Consider the following 20984-nt stretch of genomic DNA (forward strand, 5'->3'; position numbering starts at 1 on the left):
AGTCTGTCCCCTTCTTTCCAGTTTCTCTGCTCCCGCCGTGTCCTAGGACACCACCACCTCCCTGGCCTCCCTGCTTTGCCCCTCTAATATATTCACTCTGGATAGGGGCCAAAGTGACCAACTTAAAATGTAAATCGGATGACAGGGCCGGCCTCCCTTTCTCAATTTTCCCACCAGATTTCCATCATACAGAGGAGAAAAACCTAAACTCACAGTTATGGCTATACACGGTCCTATACACTTGGCTCCCCACTCCCTCTTTAGCCTCAAGCCCCTTGGCCCCCCTCCTCTCCAGTCCCACTGGCTCGTCACGAAGGCCAAACTCTTCCTACCACAGGGCTTTTGCTTGTCTTGTTCCTTCTGCTGGAAATCTCTCTACTCTTTAAATAGCTGGATTTCTTATACATCAAGTCTCAGCTCAGATGTTGCCTATTTAAGAAAAGTTCGTCCTGCCTCCTTTTCTTTCCCTCACTGAAAATTGTGAGCATTTGTAAATACTCTGTTTGCTTATTTTGTTTGCTTTCCCTCCTAGACCTCAGATGTCCAATATGTAGCTACCAGCCACATATGGCTGTTAAGCATGTGACATGTGGCTAGCCTGAATTGAGATGTGCTCAAAGTGTAAAGTACACACTGGATTGTAAAGAATACAATAAAAAGGATGTAAAATGTCTCAATAATTGTTAAATATTGATTGCATGTTGAAATGATAATATTTTGGATATACTGGATTAAATAAAAACATTATTAACAACCTGTTTCTTTCTACGTTTTTAATGTGGCCACTAGAAAATTTAAGATTACACGTGTGGCCCACATTATATTTCTATTGGGCAGTGCTGTTAGCTGTTGAAGGTAGGAACCATCTCTGCCTTAGCCACCTCTGGGTCCCTAGTACCTACCATATAGTAGGTGCTCTGTAAGCATTTGTTGTCGTTTTTATGAGAATCCTGTGCACAGGGAGAGATGAGACAGGCAGCCCCATGTACACTGTGAATTTGAGGAAGAAAGAAATGCCAAAGACAATTTTATCTTTCTCCAGTCACTGCATTTCAAACAGGTTCTGTCAACTCTCTGTCCTGCTCTGTACCAACATTTCCTCCATAATCACCTACTACTATAGATGCAGGGCGGAGGGTAGCTGGAGGACCCAAGCTGGCTCGGCTGCTTCTATTTCAGACCCATAGGAGGTGCCCGGTCTCAAGTATTTTACATTCTTCAGCTTTGGTCCTAGCAGCCAGAAAGGGCTCACCGCCACACATTGAGACACACAGATAGGGCAGCTGGGAGCCAAGGAGAGTTGTCCAGGGTCACCCAGCAGGTCAGAGGTGAATAGGGCTTGGAACCTTTTCAGGTCCAGGACTCTAGCCTCTAACTACATCCTACTGTAGTCTCCTTTATTCCAAGGGACCCAGGTGTCTGGAACCTCCCGCCTGGCCTCCCTCTCCTCACATTTTACCTCTGAGGCCCCAGAGGGCAGTTATGCCTGGTCTCAGCACAGCTGACCCAGATGACACCATCCGCATAGAGGCCAATGTGGATGGGATGAAGGGATGGGAGGGAGGGAGGTTGGATGGATGGATGGATGGATGAATGGATGGACCGAGGGAAGGATGAATGGGTGGACTGGAGGATGGGAGGGCGGACGGCCGTATGAGTGGGGGGAGGAGGACGGCCGGCTGGTAGGATGCCTGCATGCGGGCGGGGCAGGAGTGAGGATGTACAGAAGGAAGGAATTACCCACACAGTATCTGAATATAGGGGGACCCACAGCGATCCAAGTCCGGCCCCCGTCACGTTTCTGCTAGGAAACCGCGGCCAGGCCGAGGGAGCGCCAGGGCCCACAGGGATGTCCGGGGCAGCGCCGGAGCTGGGATCTGAGTGGCTGCGAGGCCGGCCGGGGGCTCTTCCCGCCCCCGCGCCCACCCCGCTCGCGCCTGACGGTGCCAGGTGGAAGGAGCGCCCCCGCCCCCACCTCCGGAGGTGGCGGCCCCACGCGGCCCAACAAGCTGCCGTTGTCCCGCGGGCGCTGGGCCCGGCACACTGGGGCTTTGTCCAGCCCCCCGCCGCGACCCACGGTGGGGGGGGCCCCCCCACATGACCGAGGGGGTAGGAGGAGCCTGCGGCGGCGGCGGCGGCGGCGGCGGCGGCGGCGGCGGCGGCGGCTCCACCACCATTTCCCTCCCTGGCCGGGGGTCGGCGGGCGGTGGTGGTGGCGGCGGCGGCGGCGGCGGCGGCGGCGGCGGCGGCCGGGCAGGGGCCCCTGTTCCCCGCCAGGCTGCAGACGCCGGGCCTGGGCCAGCAGGGCAGCTGCGACCCGAGCGCTCTCCGGGCGGCGAGCTGGGGGTGCGCCCGGACCCCTGCCCCCGGGATCATGGGGAATGGCATGACCAAGGTAGGGGGGCGGGGATCGCGCAGCCCGCACCTGGCCGCCCCCAGCCCCGCCGCGGCGCCGGCTCCGCCTGGGTCGCTGTGCCCGCCTCTGACCTTCTGGCCCTCGCCCTGAGGCTCCGTGTGTCTAGATCTCTGTCTCCCGGTGACTCTCTGACCCTACATCCCTGTGTCTCTCTGCTCACGTCTCTGTCTCTGTGTGTCTCTGGCCTCGGTCTCCCTGTGTCGCTGTCTCTGCCTGTTTCTGTGACTCTGTATTTCTTGTTGGGTCTTTCTGTGGCTCTCTGTCACTCCCACACTCTCTCTCTCTCAGTCCCTTTCCCTGTTTCCAGGTGTCTCTGTCTTCCTTGCCTCTGACTCCTTGGACTTTCTCTCTGGTGCTGTTTCTCCATCCTTCCCCCTCTGCCTCTGCATGACCCTCTCCCTGTCCCTGCCTTCCCACCTCCCTCCTCAGAATTCCCCACCACCCACCTGGCAAATTCACCTCTCCCCGTCCCCTATGTTCCTCCTCTCCATCCCCCTTTCCAAGCTCTCACCCCTACCCAAGCTGGCCTCTCCTGGTGCCCACCCTCCTGCCCTCCCCAGCCCCTCTCACAGAGTCCAGGTCCAGGAGGGGGAGGAGATTGCTCCCTGAGTCCTGAGGTCCAGACACCTGTCATGGGATGGGGATGGGTTGTGGGCCCCCAGCTAGCCGGTGGGAAGGCGTGCACCCCTACCCCACTGACCCTAGCCTGTCTCTCCTGTAGGTACTTCCTGGACTCTACCTCGGAAACTTCATTGGTGAGCACTGCCCACTCCGTCCCAAGGCCATGGCACTCTGCCTGTCCCAGGCCTGTGTCCACCATTCATGCTCTGGCCCACGCACCTTGGAAGCGCTCAGGAATGGGGCTGGGGGCAGGGAAACAAGGCCAGGCTGGGAGGGAGAAGGAGCTCATGAGGGCTAAGGGATATGTGGGCGGGGAGTGTCCCCAGTGCAAAGGGCTCGCAACACCTGCCAGATGCCAGGCAAGGCTGCACCTGCTCTGAGCCCCAGGCTCTCCCTCAGCACAAGGCCCACTCACCTCTAAGGGCTCTTACAGCCCTGAGGCTCCGGGTGGAGGTCTGTTCGAGGGTGCTCCTCTAGCTGGGAAGCTGGGACCTTCCTCCTACAAACTTCTACACAGAGGGGAGGTCTCTGGAGACTGGACTCTACCCCAGAAACTTGTTAGTGAGCACCATCCACTCTGTCCCAAGGCGACGGCCCTCTACCTGTCCCAGGCCTGTGCTAAGAGACTGGCTGATCCTGAGACTCCACACTTTTCCATGTGGAGTCAGAGAAATCTTCAGAGAGGAAGGGGCATCTGCACCAGGACAGGACTTTCTCCATCCACCCCCGCCCCCCCCCCCCCCCCCCCCCCCGCCCTGGCTTAGGTGCTCCACCCCCATAAATCTGATCTCCTCCTCCCTGGGAGCCATCTCAGCTGTTCATGCTACTTGATTTTTGAGTATTGAGCCAAGGAAGCTCTGGATCCTCTTGAAGTCTGTAGCCCCATGAGGGCAAGGGGTATGAAGTTGCCCCTACACCTCCATGCCCAGCCAAGGCTGCACATAGTAAGCACAGAGGAAACGTGTTGAATGAAGTAGACCTATGGAGAGAGAGGGGATATGTGTTGTTTATTCTGATTCTAAAAGATCCACATACACTGGATTCCAGCCCCTGGAGACGGCCACCGATAGAAGTGTGAGCTTTATCTCTGTGTTGCTTTTCATATATCTTTGTAGATGCAGATGTAACATTTAAAACAAAAATGTAAGTCTATTCTGCATGCCGTTCAGTCACCTGTTTCCTATTTAATAATATACTGTGGACATGCTCGCACATCAGCACAGACAGGTCTTTTCTATCCAATGGCTGCACAGTATTCAAGTATGGATATACCATTATTTATCCAGTTCTCTCAGGATGGATGTGTAGATTGCTCCCACTTTTTAACAATTTCTGGTGTGTTTACTGTTACGAGCAGTACTGCAGAGAACATCGTCTTCTACACACAGCTTTCTGAGTGAGCAGACCCTTCTGTAGACAGGATTCCCGGAAGTAGAGTTGCTAGATCAAGGATATGCCAGGAAAGGGTGTTTGCTGTGGAAGGAGCTGCAGGGGCAAGCCGGGAAGAGGCTGGGCTGTTACTTGTGGGTGCCCCAGCGCCAAGACTGAAGCCTAGAGGTGTGGTGGGACCTGTCAGGCCTAGGAGCAGGAGGTGGCCAAGGAGCAGGGGGCTGGCAGAGGGTGGGCCAAAGTGGAGAGGGAGGGGTGGGGAGGGGAGCTGGGCAGCGAGCTCCCACCTCTCTTGACCGTCAGGGACATGTAAGTCTCACTGGCCAGATGGGCTCAGGCATTTTGTTTCTTTCAGATGCCAAAGACCCTGACCAGCTGGGCCGGAACAAGATCACACACATCATCTCTATCCACGAGTCACCCCAGCCTCTGCTGCAGGTACTCCTTACCCCTGTCCTTGGGCTGTATACAGGTGCAGAGGGGAGCTTCAGCGCCCCCACAGCACCCATTTATCAAGTACTTATGCGCCAGGCCCTATATTGCCTCCCTGACCCATACTAGGTCATTCTGTTAAAAACTGACTTGTTTTACATCAGCATCCCCATTTGATCCCTATTTGGTAACTGAGGTCCAGAGAGGTAAAGTAACTTGCCCAAGGTCACACATCCAGGAAGCTAAGGAGTTAGGAGTTGATGGTCTGACCCCAGAGGCCTCACCCTGAACCTTAAAAAGGCCCCAACACGGGCTTCCCTTTGCCTAACTGAATAGATGACTACAAATGGATGATTCTGGGTTCCGTGTCTTGCTGTGTAATCTTGGGCTGTGACTTCACCTGTCTGGGCCTCTGATCCCTCAGTCCTGTCTGCCCCCAGAGGGGCTGTTGTAAGGAGGCAAAGGGGCTGCAGGATGGTGAAGATGCTTTGCACACAGTAAAGCATGGCCCCCACCGGAAGGATTGGTGCTGGTTTTTTGGAGTCCTGGAAAAGAGAGGGTAAGGGTGTTCTAACCCAGAGAAGGAAAGTAGTAAATCCAGACCACTTCTGGAATCTCGGCACAGGACTTCACCATTCTGAGCCTCAGTTGCCTGATCTGTAAAATAGGAATTTTATGAAGATTTATTTATTTATTTATTTGAGAGAGAGAGAGAGAGAGAGCATGAGCAGGAGGGTAGAGGGAAAGAGAATCTCAAGTAGATTCTGCATTGAGTGTGGAGCCCGATGTGGGGCTCAATCTCACAACCCTGAGACCCTCAACATGAGCAGAAACCAGGAGTCAGACGCTCAACCGACTGCACCACCCTGAAATGGTGATTTTATAAGAGCACCTACCTCACTGAGCTGTTGAGAGCCACATAACAGCCAACAAATTACAGCTGATACAGCAAAGTTAATCATATTCTTATTCCATAAATAGAGCCCCTTCCTCCTTATCTATCAGAGTGTGTTGTGTGTCCCCCACTAAAGGGCAATTAACTGTGGGTAGAAAAGGGCTCTGGAGATCTGAAATCCAAACCAGGTTCTATACCAGATTTGCTATGTGACCTCAGATAGGTTCCTTCCCCTCTCTGGGCCTTAGTGTCCCCATGTGTCAGCGTTGATGGTCTCTAAAAGCAACCTCCGGCGGCGCCTGGGTGGCTCTGTCGTTAAGCGTCTGCCTTGGGCTCAGGTCACGATCCCAAGGTCCTGGGATGGAGCCCCGCATTAGGCTCCCTGCTCTGTGGGAGGCCTGCTTCTCCCTCTCTCTCTCCCACTCCCCCTGCTTGTGTTCCCTCTCTCTGTGTCTCTCTCTGTCAGATAAATAAATAAAATCTTTAAAACAAAAAAAGCAACCTCCAATAATCTGTGATTCTCAGTGTCATTCAAACAAGAAATTTCCAGGTCAGTGGAGTCAGATTTTCTTTATAGGACAAGCTTGTTTTGGAGTATTTGGAGTATGCAGTCACTAGATTGCACAGGGAAGGTTGTCAAGTCATGAATAGATTGACTAATGAAATGACTGCTTGCCAAATGAGTCCCCACTCCAACAGCCTTCCCTTCTTCCTACAGGCAGCCCTGCCTCCCCATCTATCAGTGAATTTACCAGTCAGGGTTTGATAATGCCAAGCAATCCCAAGGCCAAATGTGTTGCAAAGTGAAATTGCAAACCTTGCAAAAGAGGCAGGATGGTGTGACCTTGGGAAAAGTGAGTCAGAGAAGGGCTGGAATCTCACACAAAGCCATTAACAAGTGAGGACCTGGCCCCGGGGTTCCTTAGCCAGGAATGGTGGTGGGCCTGGCACTGGAAAACAGTCATTTGAATATCAAAGGATTAAAAGAGGTCCTTGAGAAAAGTGATTCTTGGAACAGGAGCACAAATCATCTTTATGATCTTGTGTGAAGGTTAGGCATGAAGTAAAGGATGTCATAGCCAGTTTGTGGGAGACAGTTCATCCCTTGATTATTTTAATAATTGGCACATAGTTTTATAACCATAATTAATGAGCTATAAACTTATTTTCATGGTTTTTGTTTCTTTTCAAGATAATGAAATCTGTTTTTAATAAGGCCTTTAAAAAACCTTTTTTGGGGGATGCCTGGGCAACTCAATCGGTTAAGCATCTGCCTTCGGCTCAGGTCATGATCCCAGGGTCCTGGGACTGAGCCCCGCATTGGGCTCCTTGCTCCGCGGGGAGTCTGCTTCTCCCTCTCCCTGCCGCTCCCCCTGCTTGTGCTCTCTCACTCTCTCTCTCTCTATGAAAAAAATACATAAATAAAATCTTAAAACAAAACAAAAAAATGTTTTTTTAAATTAAATAATCTCTGTACATCCAACGTGGGGCTCGAACTCACAACCCCGAGATCAAGAGGCTCATGCTCGGCCAACTGAGCCAGCCAGGTGCCCCTGTTTTGCCCCTTTTTTGGTGTAATTTTGTAATCCTCATTTGGAGGAGAGTCACTGTTACTGGCCCTTTCCCACCTATTAAATAAAAGGTTCCTGAATACTTTTTATCAAGTCCTCAAGCCCAAGTCACCTATGAAGTTAGGATGCCATCTTCTCAGAAGGTTCTGGAAGCACAGATAGAGCTGGGAGGTGCTCAGAGGTGATAGCTACCCTCTTTGGATTGAGAGGGTTAACAGTGGCTCAGAAAGGGGCAGGAACTGGCCTGGGGTCATGAGGTGCTCGGCAGCCCTGGCCAAGGTCAGGGGTGCAGCCAAGGGCCCCCCACTGCCCATGTGTATTTTGTACTTGCAGGACATAACCTACCTTCGCATCCCTGTGGCGGACACCCCTGAGGTACCCATGTAAGTTCTCTGGAGGCACCAACAGAGGTGTCTTCTGTGGTGGTGGCAGGGAGGGTGAGACGTGGTCTGGGGGAGGAAAGAGAGGACTCATGCCAGAAAGCTGTCCTGGGGAGCCTAGCACAAGTGCTCACTCACACCTCTGTTTGACTCTGTGTCAGCTACGCCCTTGCCTATGCCCCGGGCCAAGACCTTTAACCTCCCAGAGCTCAGTGTCTTCAGCTGTGAAATGGAGAGAGTACCCTGTCTAAGGACCAGACGCCCCAGCAGACTTGAAGCAGTTAGGCTCAGCCAGTTCCTGGCCCTGGAGTTAAGACATCTGGGCTCCAGCCAGGCTTTGCCATTTACTTGCTGTGTGACCTCGCACAAATCACTTTCCCTCTCTGAGATCAGATGGCACAGGCTGAGGATCCAGGACAGGGCCTGGCATGTAACGGGGACTCAGAAAACAGGATTTATTTTGTGTTATGAGCAGCAGTGCCTCTCAGCCTGGGAGTGACCCAGACAGACACTCCTCCCAACCCATGGCTGACCAACATTGTCCCTGCAATCAGGTGCTCTGATTGCACACCCCAGAGGAGTGGGACTCCTCTGTCTCCTCCCACCCATGTCCTTGAAAGACCAAGATAAATCCTCCATGAAAGTAGGATCCACAGATCCCACTGGGGAGGTGCTCCTGCCTCTGTGGTGGGATTTCTCATCATCAGCCCCTGTCACTGCCTGAAATGCCACCGCTGTTGCTTCACACACCCCTCCCCTTGTACTGTAGTACAGGCCCTGTTCGCTGCCTGGCCTGGCTGCCCCGAGGACCCAGGGCTCTTGACAGTCCATCAGTGCGGAGGGGGAAGACTCCTAGGACGCCCGCCCCCCAATGTTCCCGACCCTATTGCTTTCTTCTCTAGCAAAAAGCACTTCAAAGAATGTATCAACTTCATCCACTGTTGCCGCCTCAATGGGGGGAACTGCCTTGTGCACTGGTGAGTTAAGAGAGGAATGAGGGGAGCAGGTAAGGGGCTGTCCTCCATCACACGCATGCACTCACCCTATGGGGCATGAGGAACCTGGGACGGACCTTCTCCAGCCCGCTGCCATGCATGAGAGTCGGCCGTTCACCTGATGGAGGCTGATCGGGGGCTCCAATCAGGGCTCTGTCCCTTACCAGCTGTGTGGCCAAGGCCAAAGTGCTGTTTCTCCCTGAGACTCCCATTTCCTCATCTGTAAAATGGAGAAAAGACTGTTGCCTGCTAGGCTATCAGGAGGGGAGAGGTGAGGTCATGCAGGTAGCCCAGCACCCTCCAACTGTTATGGCTCCCTCTCCTCCCCTCCAGGCTTTTGAGGAAATAGGGCAGAGCAGTGGGGAACCCCAGGCTGGGAGACAGGACTCACAGCACCCCCCCCACACACACACACCAGTTGATGTCTTTCATCCCGTAACTTCCCACTAAGCACCGACCCTATGCTGGGCTCAGGGCGGCTCTGCCAGAGCCCTAGTCCTAAGAACGGTTCCTCCAGCCTGTCTGTCGCCCTCTGCCCCTCCTTCCCCCACTCCAGATGCACTGGCCAACTCCTCACCCTTCAAATCCACCAGCTTCCACCTCATGGACTTCAAACACTGCCCAGAACATTCTTGACTGCCCCTTTCCCATCTCTCAGGACTCAGCTTGATGTCACTTCCTTTGAAACCCCTTCCCTAATCCCTCCCCAAGCCCTCCACTAGATTAATACCTTTTCCTATATGATCTCTTAGCCCCTGGACTCCTCTTCAGAGCAGTTAGCACCACCTGAAATTGTTTCCCTGGTTCGTGGCCGTCTCACCCAAACATCTTAGAAGCCCCAGGATAGACCATGTCTGTTTTCTTCCCCACTATATATCCCCAGTACCTGAAAAATAACAGATGGTCAGGAAATGTTTGTTGAATGAATGAATGAAGTGATGTTCCCACATCAGAGGCCTGAGTTCCCCGGGGCATACTCCAGGCAGAAGGAACAGAACGGGCAAAGGAAGTGGGAAAACAGGTCCGGGCAGGCTCTTGTGAGGGGAGCTCAGAGGCGAGGGCGGGAGGGCTGAGGTGGGGAGGGGGTGTCTGGGGGCAGGTCATGGCAGCGATTGGGCCTTACCTGAAGCCTGGGGGGGGTGGCGGGTACCCAGCTTTGCAGGCATCTCCCGCAGCACCACCATCGTGACGGCATATGTGATGACTGTGACGGGGCTAGGCTGGCGGGACGTGCTTGAAGCCATCAAGGCCACCCGGCCTATCGCCAACCCCAACCCAGGCTTTAGGCAGCAGCTTGAAGAGTTTGGCTGGGGCAGTGCCCGGAAGGTAGGGGCTGCGGCAGAGGCAGGAGCTGGCCCCGGGCTGGGGGACTCTTCTTCCGGCTTGAGTTGAGCACTGGCGGGAAAGAAGTTAGACCAGACCGAAGATTTTTCTGGGGGTTTCGAACTCGTGACCCTTGAGTTAATCTAGCATCTAGGTGTGTTTTGTTCGGTCAGCCAGATGTTATCTTTCCCTTTTTAGTTTAGTATTTGGATGCCTTTGGGCCAGACTATGGACCCTTCAGTCTGACCAGGTCCCAGCACTGCATGCTCTACCTGTCTGGCACCTGAAGGCATTTGAATGTTTGACCCCTCTGGGGAGAGATGTCCATTCCCTACTCCACCCCTGGGTCCCTGACGAGGCCAAAGCATCTGCTTCTCTTATGCCCACTGGGCGGATGGCACATGGAGAGGTCAAGAACCTGGGAATAAGGGATGAGAGGGAGGCAGCAGGTGCAGGAAGGCTCTCGTCAGGTGCCAGGCTGGTACTCAGAGGCTTATCTGCAAGGCTGCTTGACGAAGGAGGCAGGCAAAGAGGCCGCCAGTGCGGAGGGGGTTGTTGCTCGGGGAGGAGGATTCGGGTGCCCCCCCCCCCACGCCGCCCCGGGCCCGAGGGCGGGCGGCCGTCGCTTTAGCAGGTCTAGAAGATGACGTGGCAAAGGGGAAGGGGGTTCAGGAGAGGGAAGGGACTCGGAGGATGAGGGGGCTCCAAGAGGGCGATGGAAACTCAGCAGGGAGGCTGAGGGGAGGCTCGGGAAGGGGAGGGGCCTAGCGAGGGGTGGGGAGCTCGCGGGCTGGCGGAAGCGACGAGCACTGCGGCGGGGACGGGCCGGCAGCCTGGCACCGACCGACCCCCGGCTCCCCCGCCCCCACCCCCAGCTCCGCCGGCAGCTGGAGGAGCGCTTCGGAGAGAGCCCTTTCCGCGACGAGGAGGAGGTGCGCGCGCTGCTGCCGCTCTGCAAGCGCTGCCGGCCGGGCCCTGCGCCCGCGCCCCCCGCGCCCCCCGCGTCCCCCGCGCCGCGCTCGGCGGCCTCCGAGGGAGCCCTGCAGCGCCTGGTGCCGCGGCCGCCCCGCGAGGGCCACCGGCCGCTGCCCCTGCTGGCGCGCGTCAAGCAGACTTTCTCTTGCCTCCCGCGGTGTCTGTCCCGCAAAGGCGGCAAGTGAGGATCCCGGCCCGCCCTGGCGCCCCTCTTCCTTCCGACCGGTCCCCCACCCCCATCCCCACCCTCGGGGCTGCCTGGGCCTCCCACGGCCTCCAGGACAGACCCGGAGCCTGCGGGAGCCCCGCGGTGGCCTGAGCCCTGCCCCTGCCCCTGCCCCTGATGCCCGCCCTGCTTGTCTGCGTCTGCAGTCTGTGTGTCCTCCATCCGTGCGTCTCTGTGTCTGGGCCGGGCCTGCTGCAGCCACTTGGTGCCTTAGTCCTTGGGCTGGGGGGAGGGGGCACCCGGGCCTCCACCCTTAAAGGCAGCGGGAGTGGGACTGGGTGGGTGGGGGAGGGGGGTGGATGGGCCTGGAGGATATTAAAGAGACACAGAAGCTGTCTGTCTGAGCTCCTCCTAGTTATTCAGCAAGGGGCAGGGATGCAGGACTCTACCTGGGGCTGGAGCCTGCAGGAAACAGGGCTGGGAGGGGGTCTGCATCCCCTAGGGTCTGGAGGAGCCTGCCACCTCCCAAAAACTGCTCTGGGCAGAGCTGAATTCCGGGACTCCATTCACTGCCCTGAGCCCCCCCCCCCACCCCCGCCCCATATCTCTCCCTGAAGACCTGGTCTCCTGAAAAGGCCCCTGAATCCCTCCTTCTCTCTCAACCCCCTTCCCCCTCTGAGCCCTTCTCACCAGCTCCCCTTGTCTTCCCTCTTCACAAATACTAGCTAGTAAGCTGTCCAAATAGTGCCTCCTTCATGCCTGACTTTTTATATGCATGAGTTCACTTAATCCCCAGGAGGAAACTGAGGCTCAAAAAGGGTAGGCAGCTTGCCTGAGGACAGCTAGAGTAGGGGAGGCTGGATTTGAACCTAGGCAGTCTGTGTCCCATGGTGGCTGTTAAGAAATAGTTCCTTGGTGCCTTTTGGTGGTGACTTGTATAAGTTCTTTATATATTTTGCATATTAACTCCTTCTTGGATATATCATTTGCAAATATCTTCTCCCACTCAAGATCCTTCCCGCATAGAGCTTAAAGGCCAGGGGGCAGCCCAAGCAAGCAGCAAACTGACCCAAGGGTGAACAGAGGTCATCCGAGCTGAGTTTTCTGAACTAAAAAGTAACTTGGAGTTGAGAGGGGTCTGAAAAAACTCCAAGCTAATAGCCACCTGTAAGGGGTCCCTGTTATGCACCAAGCACTGTGTTCAGGGCTGTGGGGGGAGCCCAGATTCCAGTATTGGGGGTGTGAGGAATGAAGAAATAATCCTCACCTGCTGCCCAGCCTCCTCCTCAGGAAACTGAGGTTGATATCCAAGGTCACCAGCTGGCAAGTGGTGGGCCTGGGATTTCAATCCAGGCAGTCTGGCTGGGAAGTTGAGGGAACCTCATCCTCCTAATCACTATGACTCTGCCACCCAGAAAAATGAAAAGATTGTCTGACACACTTAAAATTCCTGCTTAGATGTAATTATTACACTTGGATTTATTCCTATGAAATGCTTTGCGCCCCCCCCCCAACCCCCCGGAGCCCTACAGGTGAGTCTGAATCATGGCTATAACTAGAGGGCTCAGAACTGAGTGGCTGCTGGCGTGGGAGAACAGAGGGTGGGGAGCATGAAGAAGCCACCCCCCCCCCGACAGGTGCACATGAAGGACAGTACTTCCAGCCTCTGGTCAACGCTGACCAGGCGTCCAGCTCTGTGCTCATTTGGAGTTTTAGTTTCCCTGTGTACACAACAAAGACTAGAGCATCCCTGGAGGAAGTCCCTGAGCTACTTGACCTCTTTCAAATTGCAGATTCCCTTTGACAATTAAATGAAAGATACAAACCCTAGAAAAATGCGTAAACATGAAAAAAATTGTATATATTTTCGGGGGGGGTGTCCCTAAACCCCAGGTGTAAGCTGTTGGGAGATAGCGTGGGGCGCTTTTTGGGCTCCTGGGCTTTGGGGACGGAGAGACAGAGGTTCCGGTCCTGACCGCCTCCACGTACTAGCTCTATGACCTTGTTGCAGGGCTTTAACCTCTCTGAGCCTTATTCTTCTTAATAATAAAATGGGTAGACTCATCTCACACGCTGTGGTGAGAACCAACTGAGACCCTGCAGGAAAGGCTTTAGCCAGGCTAACACCATAGTGAGCCATCAGTAGATGAGGACTCCCAGTATTTAAGGAAATATTTCTCCCAAGTGTGGCTCAGGGACCACCTGGATCAGACTCCCACGGGAGAACTCGTTAAATGCAGATTACTGGCTGCTTGCCCAGAAAGTCTTTTTCTGCGGGTCTGGTATGGAGGCAAGGAGTGTACATTTTAAACTAATCTCTGCCTCCCAATTCCGATGGGAGTTAGTCTAAGAAGCCCTATGGCTTTACAACGTGTTACAGTCCAGGTGCTAGAAAAGATCTGTGAGTTCCCCACAGTCTGGGAAGAACAGAGAACAGATGCACGGGTGGCGCAAGGGACGCCTCTGGGTGGCCGGGGCCCCTCTACGGGGACGGACAGATCCCTGGCTATCCTCCCCGTACCCTCCAGCGGGTCTTGGCGTCCCACCGTGCCTCTAACTGCCCCCTCCGTGCGGCGGCACGACGCCCTCCGAGCCAGGCTACTACAGAGAAAGGCGAAAGGATAGGGCCTCCCGGATCAGGGGGACAGAAAAGAAAGCGAAACTCGCCCATCCAGAACTTTAGCTTTCGCCGCCTCCGCGCGCCATCCAGGTGGCTTCGCGATTCCCCGTCGCGCTGGGGTCCCAGCAGCCGCACGCCCCAGCCCTGGCTGCTGGCGCCCTGCGTCCCGGATGGCCGGCGACCCCTGGCGGAGGGAGGAAGGGAAGGTCCCCGACGGCGGGCGACCAATGGCAGGGGCCGGGGGTCCCCTGCGCCTCCGCGACTGGCTGGTGGCACAGACTGAGGGCGGGCGCTGCGCGGGGTTGTGCTGGGAGGACGCAGGCAAGACCCTCTTCCGCATCCCCTGGAAGCACGCGGCCCGGCAGGGCTATCGGGCGCAGCAGGCCGCGGCGCTCTTCAGGGTAAGGGGGCCGGAGCGGCAGGACGCCCAGGCTGACCCGTGGGCTGTGTGACCTGGGGCCACTCGCTTGTCCCTTAGCCTCAGCTGTCGCTAGGTTGCGGAGAGTGTTGTGCATCTACGGGAGACCCTCTGACGCCCTCCTGAAGCAATCAGCCAAAGGCGCAATCCGTGCACCATCCCCACCTCTCCGGGGGGCCTCTCCTCCCTCTCTCCCCGCGGGGAAATTGGACGCCACCGATGGGGATTCCCACAACCTCCCCCCTCCAAAGTGCCCATCCCAGCAGCTTGGGTACGAGCCCTGTGCTTCCCCACACCAGCCCTTCTCAGGGACTTCCTCCAGGGATGCGCTCCCTTGCCTCAGCCCTCATTTACTTCAAACTCCTTCCCATCAACACTGAAATTCTGGAATCTCTCCTCTGAGCAATGAATCAACCAACTGCCTGTCAGGCCCCTGCCACCACCCCAAACACCACAGCCACCTCCAGCTCCCACTGCTCTAGTCTCCTCTCTCCTTTCACAGGCTGAAGGGCCTAGTCATCAGCTCTCTCACTCATAGCCTCCAGTTCCTCACCGCTCCCCCCCCCCACCCCTAGTCTGGCTTCTGTCCCTCCTGCTAACATCACTAATTGCCAAATCCAAAGATCCCATCCCTGTCATCTTCGACCCCTGGATGGGTCTGGGCCTGGTGGACCCTTCCTCCTTGAAACACTCTCACTTGGTTTCCAGAGTCTGCCCCCGCCAGCACTCCGACTCCATTTTCCTCCTACCTTGCTGCGCCTCCCCTTCTCAGCCTCCCCCCTCATCCCCTCCTCTTTGGGTGCTCTCAGCACTGCTCCAGGGCCGTCCTCCTCATAGCTTACCCCCTCCTCCGCAGCCTCGGCATGAGCCCTACGGTTCCCAGCCTCCCCTCCAGGCTCCAAGCCTGCTGGTCTCACGGCCCCCAGAACTCTCAAACTCGGCACATCATCAGTACCACACTTAACAGCTCGCCTCGACAAACTTGTGTGTGTCCCCAGATGGAAGATGGCACCGATGGTCACCCAGACCCCAGGGCCAGGCACCTGAACCCTGGCCTCTCTCCTGCCTTTCAGTCTCATTGCACTCTGTCACCAAGGCTTGCTGGGTCTTCCTACAGAAGCTTCTCTGCAGTCCGTCTGCTTGGACCCATTCCCACCGTCTCTCACCAGGACAATCCCAGTGACCTCACAGAGCTCCCAGCTTCCCCCTGCCCCTCCGTTCTCCCCTGGGTCCTCCAGGGAGATCTTCCTAAGTGTAAATCTTGCCTTGACACTTCTCTACTCAGAATACTTTCTTTGGCTCCCCATTGCTCTTGTGATAAAGTTCCAACTCCTTACCAAGAGGTCAGAGCAGTGCATGAACTGCTCCTCCCTGGCCTCATCTCTCCCCACCCTTCTCTTCCCCGGCTTTAGACCTGGCCTGACAGTTCTTTCAGTTTCTTTTTTTTTTTTTTTAAGATTTTATTTATTTATTTGAGAGAGAGAGAGCATGAGAGGGGGGAGGGTCAGAGGGAGAAGCAGCCTCCCCGCTGAGCAGGTAGTCCGATGTGGGACTCGATCCCGGGACTCCAGGATCATGACCTGAGCCGAAGGCAGTCGCTTAACCAACTGAGCCACCCAGGCGCCCAGTTCTTTCAGTTTCTAAATGCTTTCACGTCTCTCTCACTGTTAGACCTTTGCACTTGCTGCTCCCCCTGCCCGGAATACCCTCTCCTCTTCACCTTCACCGGGCCAACTGCCATCATGCGCAGCTGAAACATCTCAGGAGCCTTCCCTATTGCATTCACTGGTCGAATGCGTTGATTAAGCTCCAACTCCGTGCTTTTCCTAGGCCATCCCTGATTCCTTCCGCTTCCTCCATTGGAATGACTTCCCCTGCAGCAGACTGCCTCCAGCTACCCAAGGGTCGTGACACTGAGCGTGGGGCCTGGCCCACAGAAGGCGCTCCGTGAGTGTTGAACAGGGGGAGTTACATGGCCTGTCCCTTAGGACCACGTGCTGTTCGGAGGAGGGAGATTCTGAGGGCTGGCCCTCCCCTCCCCTCAGTGCACCACTGACCCACGCGAGTGACTCCCCGGCTTCACGTGTCCTGGTGCCCCAAAGGGCATGGGATGAAGCTTGGCCAGCGAGGACCTTCATGATCCAGCTCCCACTTGGCTCTTCTTTCTTAATTCCTCTTCCCCTTTCCCCACCACATGCAGTGGATCCTCATTATTCAGATTCCATATTTGCAAATGTGGCTTATTCGCTAAAATATAGTTGCAATTCCAAAATCAATACCCAAGGCTCTTTTTCGACCCAGGGGCATGTGCAGAATGGCGAAACAGTCGGGACCCCAGACGTGCATCCCCCGCCAAGGCTGAACAAGGTGGCGCTCTGCCTTCTTCCATCTTTTCTACTGGAAACACGTGTCCCTGTCAAGGGCTATTTAGTGCCACGTTTTTCGTATGTTTGTGCTTTTTGTGGGTGACTTGACTATTTAAAACGCCCCCGCCCCCAGCCTGTGTAAGGCTGAAGCGCTGTCTAATGTGCCCACACACGGAAAGGCTGTGATGTGCCTTACGGAAAAAATACACATCAGACAAGCTTCGTGCAGGCAAGAGTCACGGTGCCGTCGGCCCTGAGTTCAGCAAAGCAACAGTTTATATTAAATAAAGTGTTTCTTCAACTTAGAAACACACATAAAACAAGGCTACCTGCTGATTAGTTGATGAAAGTGGTGTGACCAGAGGCTCACAGGAACCTCGAGCTGCACCTGTTGGTTCAGCGTTTGTGTAGATTTTAGAGAACAGGACTCCCACAAATGTGGGGAACCGACTGTATACATACCCTCAGACGTGCATCCCCAGCCCCAGCGACAGCAGGCTGCTCGCTGTCCCCCCAGTACACCATGCCCTTGCACACCTGCAGGCCTTTGCCCAAGTTCGTCCCCCTGCCAGCAATGTCATTCCACCTGGCAACTTCTTACTCACCCTCGAGGCCCAGCTCAGTTTGCCCCACAAATACTCACAGAGCGTCTCTGGTGTGCCAGGCCCCACTCTAGGTCCTGGGGGACACAGCAGCAGACACAGCAAAGGTCCCTCTTTCACCATGGTGATAGCGCCCTGTGCCCTGTGCCCAGGTTAACTTTCAGTTATAGCCTTATTCTAATGAACAAAGGTGCAGTAAGTAGGCACTGACTATGTGCCAGGCACTGTGCTAAGCACTCTACGTGGACCACTCATTCTACTCCCCCCACCACCCCATCAGGTTAGGTATCATGCGCACAGTTTGCAGGCAGCCCAGTCGAGCCTTAAAGGTCTCACCGCTGCCAAGGGGCACCAACCCAGCAGCTGGCTTTTCTGTTTGGTGGCCATGTTTCCCCACCAGGCCTGGAATCTCTGAGGGCAAGGACTGAATGGGATTCATCAGTTAACACCCCCCCCCCCCAGTCCTGAATGGGATCCTTGCAAGCCATACATCTCCTCCTGCCCTCCCCCATGACTCCTCTGCTCCAGCTACACTTGCCTTGCTTGAATCACCTCAGGACCTTTGTACTTGCTATTCCTTCTACGTAAACCACCCTTCCCCCAGCTCTTTGTTGAACTCCATCCTTCTCATTCAGGCTTCAGCTCAAATGCCACATCCTCCTAGAGGCATTTCTGAAGAACCCTCTAAAATAACCCCTCATATCCTTATTTATTTACTTAATGCCTCTACCACTACGGTCACTCCAACATGTTTAACGAATCTCTTTGGTCTGTATGCTTTCTTGCAGAGCGGGCGTTGCTGTTTTGTGTGTATTCTTACCTTATATACTTCATGTTGTCTGTAGATCTCATTCTGTGTCTTCCTTTTTTTTTTTTTTTTTTTTTGCTCCAGATCATGCTCTGAAGATTTATTCTTGTTCTCTGTACATCTAAAGTTTTTTTTTAATTTATTTGTCAGAGAGAGAGAGCACAAGCAGGGGGAGTGGCAGGCTCCCCGCTGAGTAAGGAGCCCGATGCGGGGCTCGATCTCAGGACCCTGGGATCATGACTCGAGCGAAAGGCAGACGCTCAACCGACTGAGCCACCCAGGCGTCCCGCTGGGGGTGTTCTCTGTACATCTGATCTGTTGCTCCTGGATGCTTGTAGATGCTGCATAGACTCCATAGTAGGCATCCATGACACACACACACACACACACCCCTATCCACTTTCCCAGGGATGGACACAGGTTTGCTCTCCGGAACCACAAGCAATGCTATAGTGAATATCTTTGTCCTGCTCCCCTCATGAGCCTTTGTGAGAATTCCTTTGGAATTAGAATTTCTGCTCACAGGGAATATTCAGACTTATTTTGACAAGGTATGCCTGTTTACCATCCAAAAGCTCTGCACCATCCCACACCCACCAACAGTGTCCACATCCCCACTACCTCCCGGCATTATCCAACTCACTAAATGTTTTGTTGGCTTATAGGTGATAGCTCACTTTTTTGTTTTTTTAATCTAAGTAGGCTCCATGCCCAGCATGGAGCCCAGCATGGGGCTTGAACTCACGACCCTGGGATCAAGACCTGAGCTAAGATCAAGAGTCAGACGCCTAACTGACTGAGCCACCCAGGCACCCCAATCGCTCACATTTTTATGTGCATTTCTCTGACGCTAATGAGTTTAAGTACATCCTCATATGCTCACGGGCTTCTGGCTTCCTCCTCCTCCCTAAACCGCCCATTCTTGCCCTTTGATAAGAATTTTTTCTTTAGGGGATGCTCTCTGTTTCCTGTTGGTTTGCAAAGTTCCTTGTATGTTCTAAAATTAGCCCCTCGGGTGCCTGGGTGGCTCAGTCATTAAGCGTCTGCCTTCGGCTCAGGTCATGATCCCAGGGTCCTGGGATGGAGCCCCACATCAGGCTCCCTGCTCGGCGGGAAGCCTGCTTCTCCCTCGCCCAGTCCCCCTGCTTGTGTTCCTGCTCTCGCTGTCTCTGTCTCTGTCAAATAAATTAAAAAAAAAAAAATCTTAAAATAAACAAATAAATAAATAAAATTAGCCCCTCGCCGATTTCAGACATTGCCTTTGTTTTGCCTTCTGGTGCATGCCTTTGAGGGGTTCAGGAAGGCATTCTTTCCCCCTGGAAGAGTTTCCCCACATTATCTTCCATTAGCTTCCAGTTTCACCTCTCACCTTTGGTTTCTGAATCATCTGGAGTCCACTCTGTATGTGGCAATAGGTCAGGATTTAATTTTATAGTTCTCCGGATAGCAAATCACTGCCATTGTTTGATATCCCATCATCCTACTTTTTAAAATTGATCACAATTCACAACTTGGAAGATAGTTATTTCCAGTTAGCTGTTCGCAACCGTCTTCTCTCATTAGACTTGAGTTCCTGGGGAGCAGGGACCATGTCTGTCTTGTTCCCCATTTGGTCCCCAGCCCCTGGCTCGGGCCTGGCACCCAGTAGGAGCTCGAGAGATATGTGCTGGATGGAGGGAGGGAGGAACAGAGAAAAGGATGAAGGGGCAGAGGCCTGGAGGGAGAGAGAGAAGGGTGGGAGGCAAGGTAGGCCCCCCTCCTTCTGTGCGGCACCAGCCCCCTCCCTCTCTCAGGCTGCCCCTCCCCAAGTAGCCCTGCTCATCCCCAGGCCTGGGCCATACACAAGTGCAAGCACCTAGAGGGCATCGATAAGGAGGACCCCCCCCCCCACCTGGAAGACCCGGCTCCGCTGTGCCCTCAGCAAGAGTGCTGACTTCTGTGAGGTGCAAGGGCTCAGCCAGCCGGACAGCCCCAGCCCCTACAGGGTCTACCAGATCGTGGCCGACGGCGCCCGTGGCCCAGGTACCATCCTGCCACTGGAGGTCGTGGCGGAGGACGGCTCTCTGGGCAGTAAGGACCTCACCTTGCGCATCTGTAAACTGAGAAATGGTGGGCTTATTCAGCTTAAACTCATGGGCTGGTAAACACAGAAGGACCCGTAGACATTCGGTTTATCTTCCCATTAGAAAAGGAGGAAACTGAGGCCGGGAGAGAGGTGGGCCCTACCTGAGATCACGCCGTGATCCTCATGTGGGATCACCTCTGTTGGGGGGGGGCTCCCTTGAGGCCCAGGAAGCAACAGCCTGTCTCTGGATCCATCCATCCAGTTGCCAGAGCTTGTGTTCCCCCTGAAAAGAAGAACATTCTTCAGAGCCAGCAGGAGCCCCCTGGAGAAGTGACAGAGCTGGCCTGCGGGACAGACCAGGTCAGGTGTCCTTCAAGCCCCCACAGCCTCGCCAGCTCCGTCGCCTCTCCCCCGAACCGCCCTCGGCGCTCGGGCACCGTCATTGGCCTATCCTGTCCCCCCGCTGCTGCTCCGTCCCTGTCCCCCCCCCCCGCCAGCTCCACCTCCTGTTCCCTTTGCCTCCGTCATCTCTGGGTCCCCTGTTCCCTTCACCTCCACCATCTTCAGTTCCATCACCGTCTGCATCACCCTCTTCCCCCCAGATTCACCCCTTGCCCCCGTCGTCATCGGGTCCATTGCTCTGTCCCCCGCAGATGCAGCTCGGGCACTGCATTTCCCTCACCTTCATCCCCTCCAGCCCTCTTGCTGTCGTCACCACCCCAACATCTCCACCCCATCGCTCTGGCGGCATCACCCCCACTACCGCCACCCCTCCCCCATCCGTGGTTCACTGCTGTGTCCCCATCCCCCCACCAGCCTGGTCCAATCCACTGTCCCTAGCGCCTCCCTCACCATGCATTCCATATTCTGTCCCCCATCTCTGTCACCTGTGTCCCCATCTGTCACTCTGTCCCCATCTCTATCACCTCTGTCCCCATCTCT

The 20984-nt window shown here is 55.1% G+C and overlaps 2 protein-coding genes across 5 annotated transcripts in view; both read left to right on the top strand.

Annotated features, from left to right (window-relative positions):
- The first annotated feature begins 1978 nt into the window (after positions 1-1978).
- DUSP15 (dual specificity phosphatase 15) lies at positions 1979-13121 on the top strand. 2 transcript variants are annotated; one of them, XM_025876603.2, is made up of 7 exons: positions 1979-2346; positions 3138-3171; positions 4782-4864; positions 7658-7707; positions 8607-8681; positions 9854-10025; positions 10898-13121. In XM_025876603.2, the coding sequence occupies exons 1-7, from the start codon at positions 2098-2100 to the stop codon at positions 11180-11182; spliced, it is 948 nt and encodes a 315-aa protein (XP_025732388.2). In that variant the 5' UTR covers positions 1979-2097; the 3' UTR covers positions 11183-13121. The 2 variants fall into 2 exon arrangements, with proteins under 2 accessions (XP_025732388.2, XP_025732387.2); XM_025876602.2 differs by having other exon boundaries at positions 2215-2395; positions 10898-13106.
- Positions 13122-15703: 2582 nt separating this feature from the next.
- LOC141370570 (interferon regulatory factor 4-like) overlaps positions 15704-20984 on the top strand; it is an 8218-nt gene continuing 2937 nt past the window's right edge. The window contains exons 1-2 of one of the 3 annotated variants that reach the window (XM_073880597.1): positions 16133-16148; positions 20305-20402. Coding sequence is in view for 1 of the 3 variants with exons in the window: in XM_073880595.1 (XP_073736696.1) it covers positions 16066-16148 (83 nt within the window). In the remaining 2 variants the exon portion in view is untranslated. Of the gene's footprint in view, positions 16149-19150; positions 20403-20984 lie in introns of those variants that run through there. The other 2 variants (XM_073880595.1, XM_073880596.1) reach the window with 2 other exon arrangements.

The sequence above is a fragment of the Callorhinus ursinus genome, unplaced genomic scaffold (assembly GCF_003265705.2).
Source record: "Callorhinus ursinus isolate GAN/ISIS: 27379988/994484 unplaced genomic scaffold, GSC_fseal_2.0 scaffold38, whole genome shotgun sequence".
NCBI classification, from domain to species: domain Eukaryota; kingdom Metazoa; phylum Chordata; class Mammalia; order Carnivora; family Otariidae; genus Callorhinus; species Callorhinus ursinus.

What these genes read in the sequence shown, in the direction of transcription:
- DUSP15 (XM_025876603.2), top strand. Translation starts at nt 2,098, where the DNA reads ATGACCGAGGGGGTAGGAGGAGCCTGCGGCGGCGGCGGCGGCGGCGGC. An exon ending in CTACCTCGGAAACTTCATTG is followed by an intron (nt 3,172 to 4,781) that starts GTGAGCACTGCC and finishes TGTTTCTTTCAG; the next exon opens with ATGCCAAAGACCCTGACCAG. An exon ending in GCTGGGGCAGTGCCCGGAAG is followed by an intron (nt 10,026 to 10,897) that starts GTAGGGGCTGCG and finishes CCCCACCCCCAG; the next exon opens with CTCCGCCGGCAGCTGGAGGA.